Source organism: Pleurodeles waltl, chromosome 8 (genome assembly GCF_031143425.1).
Source record: "Pleurodeles waltl isolate 20211129_DDA chromosome 8, aPleWal1.hap1.20221129, whole genome shotgun sequence".
Taxonomy (NCBI): Eukaryota; Metazoa; Chordata; class Amphibia; order Caudata; family Salamandridae; genus Pleurodeles; species Pleurodeles waltl.
In genome coordinates this window covers 435776391-435794738 of record NC_090447.1, presented here as the reverse complement: position 1 = coordinate 435794738, position 18348 = coordinate 435776391, and the positions used below count along the sequence as shown (strand labels likewise).

Below are 18348 nucleotides of genomic sequence, written 5' to 3'. Positions count from 1 at the left end.
ATTACCTCGTTCTTGTACTGAGATCACATTTTGTTGCTCCCATCAACACCACCTCTGAGTAATCCCACAGGCTCATAAATTGGGGTGTTCCAGGATAACTTCCTTCAGACTTTTCACTCATGATTTCTACTTAAGTACCATGGTTGATTTACAGTGCCTCTAGGGAGGATGGGGCTCAGTGCACACTAGGTAGGGAAGAATACCACAGCCTGCGCAGGCAAACCATAGCTATTTCATGGGATACCCTGTTGAAACAATTTAAGGCTCAAGAAGAAAGCTCAGAGGAATCCCATTATAATACACACAAAAGGACACACCATTTTTCTGTATCTCTGCATAGACCCATTTTCCTGCATTGCCATGTTTTTATTGAGATCTGTGCATAAGCATCTAAATGTCAAAATGTAAAGGATAGCTCTTACACTTACAGATTCCTGCACAAAATTGGGTGGACCTGGTCTTCGTAGGGCACCACCGTTTGGGGGGATGGGCACAACTACTTTTCTTGAGGATTGTTTACTGTTTCTATGCTTCATCTCTGACACGTTTTTAATTGTGCTTCAATGCTACGCACGTATTTTTTTTACTAGGCATGTACTTGTCAAGATTAGCCTTTAATTGCAATGACTATCACTATCCTGTCATCATATATAGCAATGTATGTTGTTGTTTATCACATTGATGACTGATATTGTTTTAAAAAATGCAACAGACTAAGGGAGTCATTATGACCCCGGCGGGTGGCGATAATGTGGCAGTAGTACCACCAACAGGGTGGCAGTACTTACATCCACATTATGACCGTGGCGGACCCACGACGATAATACCGCCAATGCAGCCAGGCTGCCGCCAGCCTGGCAATCCGGCAGTTGTAATCCGCCAGGGCAGTGCTGCCCTGGGCATTACGAGTCCCCATCTGCCAGCCTGTCTATGGCGGTAAACACTGCCATGGAAAGACTGGTGGTATGGGAGACTCGGGGGCACTTGGCATGGGCACTGCAGGGGCCCCCATGCACAGCCCCATCGCGCATTCCACTGCCCAAATTACGGGCAGTGGAATGCGCGACAGGTGCTGCTGCACCCGACGGACCTCACCATTACTGCCGGCTTTATTACGAGCCAGCTTCAATGTTGTGGTGACTTTTCCACTGGGCCAGTGGGCAGAGACGCTGTTTTCGTCCGCCCGACCAGTGGAAATGTCATAATAGGGCACCAAACAAACCGCCAGCACTGGTGGTATGTTGGTGTCTGCGGTTTCGGCGGTCTTTTAAAAAGACCGCCAAAGTCATAATGAGGGCCTATGCTTTTTTTTTTTTAAACTGCACTGCACACTGGGATTTGGAGGTCTGCCACTCATGAGTGGATCCCTCCTGATACATACTCTTGATGTCTCTTAGTGCAAAATTTGGAAGGGGCTTTTTATAGTGCCGCCAGGGAGAAGAGCCCCTACTAAAGAGACCACCTATCCATAATGTTCACACAGCTTGTCAGTTATTTGGTACTACAGTTTGTTGTCCTTAAACAATACTTTAACAGACACAGGGCCTGATTACAACTTTGGAGGAGGTGTTAATCCGTCCCAAATGTGACGGATATACCACCAGCCGTATTACAAGATCCATAGGATATAATGGACTCGTAATACGGCTGGTGGTATATCCGTCACTTTACCATCACTTTTGGGACGGATTAACACCTCCTCCAAAGCTGTAATCAGGCCCATAATTTGTCCATAATTTAAGCACCACCCTCTCCAGCCTGATGATACTGTCCAAGGTCCCAGGTGGCTGTCACCCATGAGAGCTCTCTCTTGCTCCCAAAGGTTGAAGTAAATTAGAAACAATGACTGTTAGTACAGTGGGGGCAGGTGAAGTGTGAAGGGGTAAGAGATATAATTAAAAAGAACGAAATATTCAGTAACTATTTTGCAGTCTTTTCAAATTCAGGAACTGCATATAAAATACAAACTAACCAGAAGAAAGGCACTTTTTATGTTATGAAACCAGAAATGGTTGACACCAACACTGCTTGTGTAACCAAAGGGTTACAGAATTGAATTCTGATTGCCACCGCAAGAATGTGTGACATATATTTATAGTGCCATGAAGTCCCAACCTACAACAAAAGCACTTTAAATATGTAAGTTAGTTTTATTAAATTATACTGCACACAGTATAACACAGTCTGCCTCAAAACGTGCAAAACATTCAGTGTTTACATTTTAAAGATTACTTTCAAAATATAAACTTTTAGTAAAATACAATAAGTGTGTACTTAGCGCAAACATCTTTCACAAGATTTCATTAGACGAAAAGCAGGTCAGACTCAACTGACAATACCTTTACATTACTTTGCAAAAAGAATATGGCCATAATTACAAGTAGATGGAAATTTTCCAACCCTTACGTAAATCTCTGTTTGCGGAGGGGGTCAGAATTAGGGATTAGGTGGTATTTACCGCTTCTGGTAATTATCGGGTGTGTTAAATATTTGTGTTTGTAGCACAGACCATGAGGTATCTAAGCGCTAGGAAGAGAGGAGCCACTAAACTACGCTTAGGCAAAGACTGATGCAATACCAGACAAACAAGCATGTAATGGAGTTAGAAAGAAAGGAGGACCCTTGCTTCTAAAGAAAATAACCATGTCTTGAGTTGTTTGCGGAGAGCTAGGTGTACCTCTGTCCTCGAATCGTATTTGGGAGGGAGTTCCACAACCTCCCTCGCCACCATGGAGAAGACTCAGTCACCCCACAGGACCTTCTTAGACACAGGGATCCTTACCAGAAAATGCCCTGCTGATTCATGGCAGCCCTCAAAAATCCTGATCCATGAGATTATAGGGCCTTATGCACCAAACAAAGGGCTTTGAAGGCCGACAGGAAGCCACTGCAGAAACATGTTTGGACAGGCTATGAACTAGGCGAGGTGCGGCATTATGAATCATTTGCAGTTTGTTGAAAGCGAGTTGAGTAATATTGAGGTATAGCGCATTACAGTAGTCAAGCCGAGATGTAATAGGGGCTAGGACCACCGAGATCCTGAGCGGAAGATATTTCCTCAAAATACAGATCAATTAAAAACAAGCGCTGAACGTCCTAGTCACCTGAATGTCAAATGATAGGACAATGTCAAACCATACCCCCAGAATTCTTTACTGCTGAAATAGGAACAGGTAGAGCACCACAACCATCTGGCCACCACTGCTCATTCCAAGAGGCATTATCAAACCCAAAAACTAAATCTCAGTTTTTTCGTCATTCATTTTGAGGCAGTTCATCTTCATCCAACCACTCACCTCCTGCATACAAGCTTGAAATTTGGGAGCCATGGCGTCCTACTGAGTGATTTCAAGGATCAGGAGAGTGGCTTATCATCGTCACTGGAATTTGAATTGTACTGCACTGGAGTTACCACACGTTACTCAAAGAGACATTACAATGGAATATGTGTGGTTAAGCCCTGAGGAAGTTCACATGGGGTGAACAAAACACATTGGCTATTTTGTTTGGTGTATTGAAGTAAATAAAGACTGTGTTGGAGTATCGTGCCTGGATGATTCAATGTTTCCTTGAATTCCGTTGGTGCCCCTCCATCTATAATTTATAGTATTTATCAGTGTGGTAAGCACCAAATGTGCATGTTATTTCACAGACACTCATAATAGGTGCAACTTATCACGCCTGATAAATCATGAATCCCAGAGTATCCTTATTTATCTGAAGTAAAAAAAGCACCTAGATTCTGAAAAACTCAGAATCCAGCCCTTAATATTTGACACCTTACAAGCTTCAAATTACTCCATCAAATAAACTTTTAGTGGTGTACAAGCAAGTTGAGAAAAATACTAATTACTATTTATAGACCACAGTGAAAGCACAATTTTGCAACCAAGTATGTCCACATACCCATTCCTAAACACGCCGACTTACACATGATTGGGTTTTAATCACCTTAATAAAGTAATATGAGAACGTTTGAAAACCCTACAAACAACTAACTAAACTTTATTTCTAAGTGAAGTCTCGTTCATGGGTATCTGCACCTTATACAAATCACAGGGGTGCCATGCTACATTACACATCAGTGAAAACAGTTCCACTCTCTGTAGCCCACATCTAAAATGTTAGAGTGCTTGTAAGGGTGGCTTTGGGACCCTCTATACGACAAAATGCTTCCTTTTAGTTACTGTGCACAAAGCTGCCCCTCATGTCTGCTTACAAATTCTGCTTAGTATGTCAGGTAGTGTTTTTGAAATCCTTAACTAACTGCAGCTACACGTAAGTGTTTGCGTACTACCACTATGTATTACACAAAACCAAACACATAAACCTATTGTATTTGTCTTGGCTGACTACTTATCTGCTTTTATACTATTGCAGGACCTCTTTAAATGGGTCTGTAAAATTGACCTTTACTCTAAATTTTGACTTTTTGTCCTGAGCGTTTGTCGCTTCCCCCTAGAATGTGCCTCCATGCCAGGTTACCCTAGCCTCTACCTCTTCAGGGTGGTCCCCAGGTGACATATATACCTTTATTCCATAACAGTTCATACTAGAGTATGTTTTTAAAATGGATTAACACACAGGGTCCAAATTCAAAACCGAGTTTAAGTAAGATGAAACATTAACATCCAAAAGACTGGAAAGTTCAGCCTCTTTGAGGAGGACTACGCATTCCAGAGGCTTTCCAAAAGTGAAAAGTATCAGATTCTGTATTTTTGCCTGGTATGTATAAAATGGGATAAAAATATCTGCATTGTGTTTATGAACAGTTTTAAACAGAAACGTTGAACATTCGTCAAAATATGCAACACCGATCTTGGACACTCTTCAACTGCCCGCACGAGTGTGCACGCCTCCTGATTAGCTGTTCTGAAGCATCACTAATACTGAGCCCTACAATAGATTACCAAAAATACGCCCCTGGGGCCTGTCGGTTGGAGCTCTGCCTGTCATACTTCGACACAGTCAGTCTTATGAACATTCACATGGACCTGGTTTCTGAGGGGCGTTTTTGTGGAACAGAAACATTGCTAAAACAGGCTTTATCGGATGGTGAACCAATGAACTGCAGAGTATTTTTGGGTTAAACTCAAGACTCAGTTCTGTGAAGAGGGAAGTACCAGCACTGTCAAGTATTCAGCCCTAGTCAAAAAGTTATAATTAGCTCTCATTCTGCAGGAAACTCGACTAAAATAGGGCTATGGGGTCATGGTTGTGTAATGGCAATCTAAGCTGTGCATTAAGTATACCTACGTTTTGTCAAATTAATGTACCTGTGAACATTCGCTAACAGAGAAACAGCAGAAGGGTCAGACTGGCCCTCAAATTATGCCCAGCTGAGCTTCATTTATGGAGCATTGCACTAAGCTCTCATGTAGCTTACGCTGACGTTTGCGCTAATGCTTGGAGTGGATGCAGTGCACATAGCTTCATAGCAAGCACACTTCACCGATGTTGAGTGAGTTTTCTTCACCCACTTTGTCCTTTTGCAGTTGTTTTTGTTCACAGAAACACATTGTGCACCCACCTTCCACTAGACAAACCATACAATTTAGAGCACTAGTCTCCAAACTTTTAAATGCTGCCCCCCCTTTATTGAAAACAAAAATGTCCTCTCACTTGAATCTTTCACAAGAATTCTATTAAATTGGCAATGTTTAAATATGTCTAGACCTATTTAAACATTTCAATTAAATTCTGATCCTGTTTTAAAAATGCAATCGAAATCCATGATACCTGCTAGACCTGACTCTTTTTGCAGGGTTATCCCCAAACTTTTTGCCTTCTTCCTCCTATTTCTTCTGACCTGGTTTTGTTGGCTTGAGGACCCTGGGCACTTTACCAATGCTAACCAGTGCTAAAATGCATATGCTCTCTGTCTAAAATGTATTGGTGGTTGGTTCCTCCACGATTGGCATATTTGATTAACTAGTAAGTCCCTAGTATAGTGCACCCAGTGTGTCCAGGACCTGTAAATCAAAGAGTACTAGTGGGCTTGCATCACTGATTCTGCCGCTCTCATGAGTAGCCCTGCAAACATGACTCAGGCCTGCCATTGCAGTGTCTGAGTATGCAGTTTGAAACTGCCATTTCGACCTGGCAAGTGCACCCACTTGCCAGGCTCAAACCTTCCCTTTCATTTAGTGTAAGCCACCCCTAAAGTAGGCCCAAGGCAGCCCCTTGGGCAGGGTAGAGTGTATTTAAAAGGTAGGACATGTGATGGTGTGTTTTACATGTCCTGATAGTGAAATACTGCCAATTTCGGTTTCCACTATGGCAAGGCCTATCTCTCCCATACGGTAACACGGGGATTGCCTTGAAATATATTTTAAGAGTGTAATTTCCCATTAGGAGCAGATAGAAATATTTTGGGGTCTCTGAACTCACGCTTTAAAAATACATCTTTTGGTGAAGTTGTTTTTTGAATTGTAAGTGTGAGAATGGCACTTTTAGAAAGTGGGTATTTCCTTCCTTAATCATTCTATGCCTCTGCCTGTCTACTGAATACACGTTTGGGTCAGGATGACAGTTGGGCTGTTTGTACATTACTCTAGACAGTCACACAAAGGGAGCTGAGGTGTGCCTTGAATATCCTGATGGCCCTCCACCCTGCTGATGGGTCTTCCTGAGCTAGAGTGGTGGGAGGAGCTGACACTTGCATCTGACTAGGGCTGTGCCTGTCCTCACACAAAGCAGTCTCCATCCCCATGGAGAGTGCCTGGGGCCAGGGCAGGAAAAGACAGGGTCTTGTGCATTACAAAGACTTCTCTTTTAAGTTTGCCTATTTCAAAGACAGAAATGCATATAAGTACTGGACCTCTCACACAACATAGTTAGAATCCTTCCAGACTGAGGAAATTTTGCCAGGAAGAAGAGCTGGATGCTGTAGGAGGGACTGCCACTCTGCCTGTTGCTTTGTTGTGCTGGCCTACTGTTTGCTGCTTCTGCCCTGGTATGTGAACAGACTGGACTTGGCTTTCTACATCCTGCTTCCAAAGCCTCTAAAAGGGCTTGGACTGAGCTTGCCCCCTGTTAGGAAGTCTCAGGGACATCAAAGACTTCATCTGCCAGTGCCTGGGATCTTCTGCTGAGAGTCCTGACTTGCCAAGTGGTGCCAACTCCAGTCCCTGGGCCCTTGGAAGTGCAAGCTGGTGATCTGAAGGAGAAAATCCATGCATCAACATGCCACACCGGACATATCAACAGACCTCCTGTCTCGCAGCTGAAGAATCTACGCAGTGCCTGTCCCGCAGCTGCAAAATCAAAGCAGTGCCTGTTTCACCACGATTCCATAAACACAGCGAGCCTGGATGTTCCATGCATTGTCCCTGGGCACCAATTTTTCACCGACCCCGCATAGCAGTAAGGAACCAAGGCCTTATCCGGAAATCGGCACAGCACCTTTCTTGCAAGTAAAGAAGCGACACATAACCTCCACTGCCAGTAAGGAACCAATCCATCGTCTCACCTGCATTGAAAGAATCAACTCATCACCTCCCCTGTGCAGTGAGGAACAGACACATTGCTTTGCTTTTACACCACCTCTCCTCCCTGTGGCCAGCATCATCTTTGTTTTTGACACATTCCAGATACTTTGCGCTAAAGAGATACATCCATTGAGTCCTATTCATTAAGACTTGCTTAACTTTTAAAAAGAGACATTTTGACTGGTGTGTGTTGGATGTTTGTCATTTTGGTCTTGTTTTACTCAGATAAATATTTAGTAAGTACTGGCGTGAAGTACTTTTGTGGTGTTTTCACTGTGTTACTGTGTGTGTGTGTGTGTGTGTACAAATACTTTACACATTGCACTGGGATAAGCCTAAATGCTTGAGTCAAGCTACCAATGGGGTGAGCAGGGGTTATCTTAGCTGTGTGACTCCCTTACCCTGACTAGAGTGAGGGTCCTTACTTGGACCGGGTGTAAACCACGGCCAACTAGAGACCACATTTCTAACAATGCCAAACAGAATATTCTGGTAAGACAGGCCTTGTATCCAAACCATGTGATTATTAAATGTGAGGGTGGAGTAGGGTTTTTGAAGAGTATTTGAAATTCCTTCCCTTTTGACACATACTCCCAGCTTGGATATAAATGATAAAACATGTTTACTGCTGCTCATATTATTCAGCTTACAACAAAGCACTGTCATCAGCATAATGCTTCTTTTGGCCAGAGGTTGGCGCCCCCTGGATCACTCGCGGGTCCCCAATTTGAAGACACCTGATTTAGAGGCAATTGGAACCAGAGCTAAACCAAAGATTGTGCTTTATATAGGACAGCCAAGCGCCAGCTGAACCAGGCATTGTTTCATTTTAACATAACTATTCTTAAATACAACTCTGAAAAGAAATATCATTCAAATATAGATTATAGGAACTTGTCCCTAGTCTGTTACAATAAAAAAGCTTGTTCTGTGCTAAAATAACTTTAAGCGTCACTTCTTACAGAAAATCTTGGCTTTGCTTTAAATCTGCCTAAAAAGTAAGTATAGTCATAGCCAAGCCAGACATTAAACTTGGGCTCATTCTAAAAGCAATTGCTATGACCACCCCAAGTCTACAGGTGTCTTTGTTGTATAGATTGATTACAACAGCCAGGGCTTACGCAGGGATAGCTGAGGAAACAAGCATTTGCAATGCAATAGGGCTTGCATTTGTGAGAGTTAGAGCTGCTGGTGTTGCAAAAGACAATGGGGGTTATTCCAACTTTGGAGGAGGTGTTAATCCGTCCCAAAAGTGACGGAAAAGTGACGGATTTACCACCAGCCATATTACGAGTCCATTATATCCTATGGAACTCGTAATACAGCTGGTGGTATATCCGTCACTTTACCGTCACTTTTGGGACGTATTAACACTCCTCCAAAGTTGGAATAACCCCCAATGTCTTTTACCTATGTATTTTGGTTTGGAGTATAGTGCATGTATGCCAGGTGTCACAGCAACCCTCCCAGTCCTGTCACTGCAGGAGAGAGGACACAACAAGGCTGCCATCTTGGGAGTGTTTTTGCCTCATTCTTACAGACTGGCTGTGATATCCTAGAGAGGCAACCCTTGCTACTTTGTTTACCTAAACTTTTATAGCACCACACAAGCCACAAAGAGGCACCTTCGTGGCATTTAACCTGGAGATTTTGGGGTGGGCAAAAGAGTTATGAGTAAAGAAAAGGGGGCAGCCATATACTGTATTTCTGTGTGTTAAACTTCTAAAGAAATTATTCCTCTACATTGGCAATACCAGCCTAACTTTTAAAAACACTGACTGTATACAAAGAGAATAACAGAAGAGGCAGCTTAACTGCAAATGAATTATAGGGATTTTGTTAAGAAAGGGACCTGCTTTGCAGCACTATGAAATGGCAAAACCTGTATTACCAAGCACTATATTAAACAAGCATTTACAAAGCAACGGGTCTCGCGTTTGCTCATGTTAGAGCTGATCACGTTGTAAACTCCTAACCCAACTTTTCACCAATCGGGCAAAAGTGCATTTATGTACATAACCCGAAAAAGTGAAATCAACTATGTAAAGCGCTCGACTTCTGCCAAGCGAGATCGCGCTCGTAAATTAGAAAAAAAGAAGTCCACGAGCCTGATGGAAAACAGCGAGCCTCGCATGTTTTCTGTACTTGGTCGCTGTGCTCGAGGAGGGCTAGCCAGCGGAAAAGGCATGACGTATGCGTGCCTTCGACTAATGAAAGCAAGCAGATTTTATTAGGCAAGCCCACCAACCAATAAAAAACACTGACGTGAAGTTGACAGGGCTCCGAGCCCTTTTCTAAATACTAAAGTGTCTTGCTGCGATACGCATGCGCGAGCGCATGCAACGCAGGCTCGACCCTAAAAAATGAGTTATTCCCAGACTGCCCCAACACGCACCAGACAAAGAGCCCTAGTGGTGGGGAAGTGGGGTAAGGGCCAGAGCTGCCGACTTTGGAGGTGGGGAACATAATTTGAGTATCAACGCCAGCTCAACATACTGTGATTCTGGTCAAATCACTTAACCTCCCCTTGCAACTAAAAATTAATGTGTTCTTGTGTAATGTAACCAGTGCTCACGTAAAGTGCTGTAATACCATTGTATCAAATTTGTGCAATATAAAAATGCAAAAGAAATAAATACCTTTGTGTCAAGCTTATGTTACATAAAACTGCAAAAAAATCTATAAAAAAGACCCCTCAGACATTGCAAAGAAACAGTAAAATGCCCAAACCAGGGAAGATGCAGGCACAACATATCACATGAGCGGAGCGGAGAGGCAAATGAAAAAATAGTGTGCTGACATGAAGCTATCTGGCCGATCGTGCAATAATCCATGTAACAAGGTCAGTCTCCAAGGTGGTAACAAACCAGTGTCAAAGCAGGACAAACATAAAGCATTTATCAACAACATAAAGGGATTTTTCGAAAGCAGGCCCATGAACGAATGAAAGTGATGGGCGTGGTTAAAGCCCACAGAATGGATTACAACAGGTAGAAAAGCAGTGCTTGCGCACTACTATGCGTGACCTAAAAAAGAGCTATCTTCTAGCTTTTGTAAATAGTTTTAACATTATTTCAAAGTATAGTAAAACTGATGAAATAAGAAATAAGAATCACTCCAGACAAGGGAACTTCACATTCAGTGAGATATCTGAGCAAGTCTCTAGATAGGATATACTGATTCTTGCTTGATCAGTCTGTTCTGCAAACCTTGCAACCCTGGCCTGTTTCCATCTTTATATCCCAGAAGGAATATTAAACTGGATTGAGATGCTCCCATAGGATTAGAGTTAGGTGCCTGAAGGAGTGAACACATGATCAAATTCAAGCTGTGATGCCCTCATGTGTTGAAGTCTGTTAGCCAAACCATAGCTATTTCTGTACAGAGCACAACATTTTCCTGAAAATGTATACCAAAGGATCCAGGTCAATAGTGTAAAAAGAGTATGCAGCATTCCAAACCATGAAGGGTAAAGTAAAAACAACTCATTGAACACTGTCCAAACTGAAGCAGGCATGATAAGGCTGCAGTCAACACGTAAGTAAACACTGTGGACCTCTAACACACAGAAAGTGTGGATTCTTCTGATAAGACATGCTTAACGCCAAATTCTACTGAGACTGCAGTTGTCTTCCCACACTCACACTTATTTAATTCTTGTTCAGCGTTAACATCAACCAGATTTGGTACGTTCATGCAGAGACCTCAGTATTACAGTAAAAGTATCTCTAAGATAAGCTGTAAGAAAAAGGTAATCAGAGTTATCAACATATAGCTTCCTTTGCAGTTATACCACCAAACTGCCTCTGCCACTGGCCTTACACATACAACTCTTAGCAACAAGGAAAATATGAGCTTTTGAGACACTCCGGATAGGGTAAAGCCATTAGGCAACACCCACACATATAACACCTAATGCAGGAAGGAGTGATCTTTCATAAGAGCAGCTTCTCTTATTTCTGTGAGACACATCCGTGTTGCAAAAGCATTTAATGGTTAATGGGATCAAAGGGCACCAACAGGAGCAAAGTGACAAACTCTGAAACACATCATTGTCCATGATCAGAGCAGAATGACGTCTGTGGCCGAAGCTAGGGCTTACATTCACAATAGATATTGTGAATCTGCAAATACAATATGGCCTCCTTCTCCAAAATTTCCCCCCAAAAAAGGAAACTTGAGATGGATTTATATTTACTCAGGAGATCACCATATAATTTTCCTGACAAGTATTTTGAGGCAAGACATACTTGCATCCTAATAGAGGAAGTACTATACACTTACTGTTTAAAAGTATAATTTTAGCTGACCTGGGAAATTCAAGCACCAAAGGAGAGAGATACTGAATAAGGTGTACATAAAATCATCCTTGTGTCTGAACAAACAACACATGAGGGAGCATTTGGACACTGAATCTTGGCACAGTTCAACCAATGATCAGTGTGTCAAATGACCTGATGTTGAAACCAGTGTCTATCTAAAAGGCAGACCAGTCTAAAGATGCACGGCTACTTTTTTTCATTGCAGACCCTGGTCAGTGAACAAAAATTGTGAGGGATCCAGCTGCTACCGTTTGGTCAATTCCTAGCTCCAAAAGTTTGCTGTAAACAAAAAATTGGAGATGGGGTTTGACAATAAACAGAACTTTTACAGAGTAATGCAGTGCAGGGTACAACTGATCTTGCTCTCCGATAATTCACAACTAGTCCCTAATAACATGTATAGGTTGCTTCGCAGGATCTGGTGTGGCGCAGTGCCAAGTTATAGGCTAAATGGAATGGCACTCGTTATCCTGAATAGAAAAACAAACAAGGTTGGATCTCTGCACTGAGAAGAACTAAGAAGACTAAGAAGAAGAGTCATCTTTGATCAAGACCACCACCTCCTCCAGTCAGCTGCCTAGAGGCGAAACATCTGGTTCAACAAAGGCTCTCTGAAGATTGTCTCCCAGAGATGGCTCAGAGTTTAATGCTTGCTGTTGGAATAGAGTGTGGGCTTCTGAAGTAGTTACTCAGAGCACCATTATATTAGACAACAGCAGCACTTGTAGCTTACAGTGTTTAGGAACAGCAAACAATGTGCAGGCAGCACTACAAGAAAACAAGTTATTGCTACCTCAGAGGGGAGCACAATTAGGAAAGAAGATTCACCCACAATTCACTGAGGTTAACACATTCGCCTAACATAAAAAAATACTTGTTCACATAACTGATAGCACAACAGCACAAGAACTAGACACTAGTATGCTGATGAAATCATCTTGTGTGAAAACACAGTGATCAGGGCACAAGTTCATAAAAAAAGAAGGTGGGGGCTTCCAAGTTAGTCAATATGTAAGTGACATCATGGCGCGTGACATCACACGTGGCATTACAGGAAGTGACATCACAAGAAGTGGCATCACAACCAATGACTTTACAGGAAGTGACATCAAAAAAAGTGGCATTAGATCTAAAGACCTCCACATATGTTCGGTAGGTCTATCATGAGTACAGTTGAGTGCATTATGAGTATACATACAAACACTCCTCACATATAATGCCTAGCTGATGCAAGGTAACGCAATGCAGGGCAATGCGCTGCCTTGTGTTCATGTTTTTTTTAAACAAAACAAATCAACCAGGACTTGTGTGGCATTATAAATCACAAAATAGATTTTGCCACAGGTTACAATAGAAAAGTGACGCAACCCTAAAGCAAAATCTGCGCCTCAACTTATGCATTTGATTTTTAAAGCTCTGCCACAAAGAAATTGGCAACAAGGAGAAACAGGACAGTAAACCTGTTCTGCTTAATTGGTTGCAAAGTGTGAATTTTAAAATATCTTATAGGTTTAAGGCGCCTGAAGCAGAGATATGTGGGCTCCTAGTAAATTAGAGAATAATAAGAATGGTAAGAGAACTTTGATGGTTAATGCAGTTGGTGAAAAGATCTGTGTTTTGTCTAGTGCCCCCTTTAACTTCAAATAGCATGGATGTATCATGCAGAGAAAATATTTTTATTTTATGAAGAAAGGTAAGTGGGTTGCTGCTTTTAACAAAGAGATACTTTGTTACTTGCAGTTCATAAATTGTATTCCTTCCAAAATAATGCAGTGAGCTATGAAGGACGATATTTGACCCCTACGCCTTGTAACCCTCACTGTCTTATGTAGCATATCCTGAACACTGATGTACAAACTTGTATGATTGAATGGAAGTGTAATAAGTGTGTTTGATTTAAAGCTTTCTAACACCATTCATTTTGATGAGTAGCACTAGAACAGAAATACAAAATAGCAGTATTTAAATAATTTTGTGTATATACCATGAGAGACTAACATCTGACATTCTAACAACAGTGCATTCATATTGTTCATATACAGGGACTGCACAAAGTCAAAGTTTGCCTCTCGTAAATACTGTGAAGTGCTAACAAGCTGTGAGCCTTTGATTCCACTCTACTGCATTTATAGCCAAATGCTAGGCTCCAGATTGGTGAGAGGCAGGATACTCCAACAAAAAGAGGCTCGAAAGCCCCTTAAATGTGGCCTGTGGTATGGGCCCAGCTGGTGGTTGAATTATGAAAGACCCCCCACCGCCAGCATGTTGTTGCTCAGATCGAAAGCAGACAACGTGTAGGCGCTGCTGAATGTGTTACGGTATCTGAAAATTACACCGAGACACGTTCAGCATTTTACTGTAGGGCCCGGCTCCTTCTTGGCAGGGTGGGCGGAGTCCACACACCCTGCGAAAATAGTGTGTACGCCGTCCACCCTCGACTTGTGCCCTGGCTGTGACACCGTACCACACCAACGCCGTTAAGAACTACCAACCCTCACACGTTCACTCTTCATTATAACAATTGCTCATAAAAGCAAGAACTAACAATCAAGGACTCAAGTGACAGATATAAAAATAGCAAAATGTCTGACAACACAAAGTATACAGCGCACGACCGCCAGATTCCACAGCTTGCTCAGGAAGTATAAGTAAAACTATTTTTTATTTGCTATATACAACTCACGACTTGGGTTGCAAAGCACAGCCTACATAAAAATACAGCAATTCTTGCAATCAATTGAAGGGTAATTCTACAGAGTACACTAAGACGTATGTTTGCACGATTTACTGGAGTCCTGCATCATTACAAAAGGTACGACTTCAAAAGTAGAAACAAATTAAAAGCTGTAGCGTTGCCCCAGGACAGAATATGAAAAAGCAACATAATACGCAGTTCGGTACTGTAAAAAGCACATTCGCTTGGTATTTGTAAAGAAATGTAAACGTGAGCTTGGCGTCATGCAGCGACAGCAGGCAGCGTTGCGTAAACCTTCCAGACACCTGTGCAGTTGCAAACTCCAGCTGCACTCCCAGCTCTGCCCTTCGCTCGCGCGACGCCCGCTCCACCCTGCCGCGGTGTTGATCTAACCTGGAATCTCCTCGAAGGCACTGGTAGAAAGTGGCCATGTTCCCTGGGAGTAGTGCTTTCCCTTATTCATCCTCTCGCCCAACAACGGGGAAGCGCTCACCGCACCCAGGGCGAGTCGAGTCGTCGCCCGAGACTTCAGCGTTCCTCTCCTGCCTCTGTAACTCCCGTTCTTCTACCCCGGCGGCTTACACTCGCCCTCTACGCGCAGCAATCCAGGAAGTGCCTGCCAGAGTTCAGCTCGCTGCCAACGTGATCTCGCGCCTGGTCCCCCGTGCAAATAAACGCTCCCTGGGCAATAGTTCATTTAACAATACGTAGCTGAGAAACACGTTCGGCTCGTCCTGATTTGATTGACAGCATTGACGCGTACAGATGTTTTTTTTTTAACGACTTTTGTTGCTAGTCTTCCACGTCATATATTTGTAATATCATAACATCAACATGAGGTAAACATACAAGACTAAAGCAAAAATACCCAACTAATCGACTCTTTCCCCTGTCTCTCGTATCACCTGCTGATTCAACTCTGTGGCAGTAGACGAATAGTCTCCGACCAAAATCATACCACAGTGTGCGTGTAAGACAATTTTCACATACATTTGTCTAAAAGCCTAAGGTTCAAATGGGGGTGAAGGTGGGAGTGGGATTATTCCCTAAAACAAAACAGTTCATGTATAAAGCAGATTTGGGGGGTCATTACAATCGGCTGTTTTGGAGGAAGCACTGCCAACAGGCTGGCAGTGCTTCCAGGGGCATTACGACCGCGGTGGAAGCACAGCGGTCGAACCGCCAGGTCGAACCGGCTGTTTAAATCCCCCAGGGCAGCGCTGCAGCGCTGCCCAGTGGTTTACGAGTCCCCCTCCCGCCAGCCTTTTCATGGCGGTAAGAACCGCCATAAAAAGGCTGGCAGAAAGGGGAGTCGCACTGCCCATGCCACTGGCATGGGCAGTACAGGGGCACCCTGCCACGGCCCCATGCAGCTTTTCACTGTCTGCTATGCAGACAGTGAAAAGCGCAACGGGTGCAACTGCACCCGTTGCACAGCCGCAACACCGCCGGCTCCATTTAGAGCCGGCTCCAGTGTTGCGGCCTAGCGGGGATCTCATAATAGACCCCGCGGGAGTGCGGCTGCATTTGCGGCCGCCCGGCAGTTCAACTGCCGCCCGCCAAGGCTGTAATGAGGGCCTTGGTGTCTTGAACGGCCAGCTTTTCATTTTTAATAAATACAGATTTGGTGCACAAATGTACATTTGTCACAAGTACACACAAGTACATACCTGTACTACTGCCACACTTGAGTAGACCTCGCTTTACATTGCTAGGTATCACTGTACCAAGCCATGAATGCTCAAACTATACCAGGATACACTAACGTCATGCCAGTGTCCGTGTTACAACAAGGGAGGGCATTGTAACCCGTGGATGCTTACCATGTTTCCACCTCATTTTGAAGAAAAAAGCACAAAACGCAGAACATGAGCCTGGTGATCCCAGGCTGGTGATCCCTTATTTGGAGGATATCAAAAATCAGGAAAGCCCTTCTCTTCGAAAAAAATGAGGAAATTTAACATTATATTCCAGAAAAAAGGGCAGGCGAAAATGATCCAGGAAAGAGGTAGGCAGAAAAAGAAGCAGGAGCAGTGCTTAATTTGTAAAAGAATGAGTGCTGGTGCCCAAAGCTCTGCTCAGAAGCCCACTGTGTAGGAAAGTACCATCTTGCCTGGCATTTTTACTTGTATGTAAGTTTGTTTTTGCCTGTGTCACTGGGATCCTGCTAGCCAGGACCCCAGTGCTCATAAAGTGTGCCCTGTATGTGTTCCCTGTGTGGTGCCTAACTGTATCACTGAGGCTCTGCTAACCAGAACCTCAGTGTTTATGCTCTCTTTGCTTTTAAAATTGTCACTGCAGGGTAGTGACTAATTTTACCAATTCTGATTGGCACACTGGAACAGTCTTATAATTCCCTAGTATATGATCCCACGGGTCTCTAGCACAGAACCCGGGTACTGCCAAACTGCCTTTCCGGGGTCTCCACTACAGCTGCTGTTGCAGCCAACCCCTCAGACAGGTTTCTGCCCTCCTGGGGTCCAAGCAGCCCTGGCCCAGGAAGGCAGAACAAATGATTTCCTCTGAGAGAGGGTGTAACACCCTCTCCCTTTGGAAATAGGTGTGAAGGCTGGGGAGGAGTAGCCTCCCCCAGCCTCTGGAAATGCTTTGATGGGCACAGATGGTGCCTATCTCTGCATAAGCCAGTCTACACCGGTTCAGGGATCCCCCCAGCCCTGCTCTGGTGCGAAACTGGACAAAGGAAAGGGGAGTGACCACTCCCCTGACCAGCACCTCCCAAGGTGAGGTGCCCAGAGCTCCTCCAGTGTGTCCCAGACCTCTGCCATCTTGGATGCAGAGGTGTGAGGGCACAATGGAGACCTCTGAGTGGCCAGTGCCAGCAGGTGACGTCAGAGACCCCTCCTCATGGGTGCTTACCTTACTCTGTTGCCAATCCTCCCTGACGGCTATTTAGGGTCTCTCCTGTGGGTTTCTCATCAGATATTGAATGCAAGAGATCACCAGAGTTCCTCTGCACTTCTCTCTTCGACTTCTGCCAAGGATCGATCGCTGACTGCTCCAGGACACCTGCAAAACTGCAAAAAAGTAGCAAGAAGACTACCAGCAACATTGTAGCGCCTCATCCTGCTGGCTTTCTCAACTGTTTCCTGGTGGTGCATGCTCTGAGGGCTGTCTGCCTTCACCCTGCACTGGAAGCCAAGAAGAAATCTCCAGTGGGTCGACAGAATCTTCCCCCTGCTAACGCAGGCACCAAACTTCTGAATCACGGGTCCTCCGGGTCCCCTCTCATCTTGACGAGCGTGGTCCCTGTAACACAGGAGCTGGATCCAAGTGTCCGCAACAGTCCAGTGGCCCTTCTGTCCAAATTTGGTGGAGGTAAGTCCTTGCCTCCCCATGTCAGACAGTAATCCTGTATACTGCGTGAACTGCAGATGCTAGGGCTTCTGTGCACTTTTGCTAAACTTCCTTTGTGCACAGCATAGCCTAGGCCCCCAGCACTCTGTCCTGCATTGCCCAACTCGCTGAGTTGGATTTTGACTTCATGGGACTTCCTTTTGTTGTGCTGAGACGACCGCCGTGCTCAGATATTCTGACTGCCTGTTCAGGTGCTTCTGTGGGTGCTGCCTGCTTCTGCATGGGCTCTCTAAGTTGATGAACGCCCCCTCCGTCTCCTACTCCCAGGGGCGACCTCCTGGTCCTTCCTGGACCCTGGCAGTACCCAAAACCTTTGACAGCGACTCTTGCAGCTAGCAAGGCTTGTTTGCAGTCTTTCTACGTGGAAACAACTCTGCATCGTCCAGCACGCCGTGGGACATCTTCTGACCAAAGGAGAAGTTCCTGGCACCTTCCGTTGTTGCAGAATCTTTAGCTTCTTCCACCC

The 18348-nt window shown here is 44.2% G+C and overlaps 1 protein-coding gene across 5 annotated transcripts in view; it reads right to left on the bottom strand.

The window, feature by feature from the left end:
- Nucleotides 1-18348, bottom strand: part of CRACDL (CRACD like) — a 630552-nt gene that overhangs the window by 394736 nt on the left and 217468 nt on the right. The window contains exon 1 of one of the 5 annotated variants that reach the window (XM_069204321.1): nt 14901-15125. The exons of 3 other annotated variants lie outside the window; for them this stretch is intronic. In XM_069204321.1, the coding sequence (XP_069060422.1) occupies nt 14901-14938 (38 nt within the window). In that variant the 5' untranslated portion in view covers nt 14939-15125. Of the gene's footprint in view, nt 1-14900; nt 15126-18348 lie in introns of those variants that run through there. One more of the 5 variants, XM_069204320.1, reaches the window with a different exon arrangement.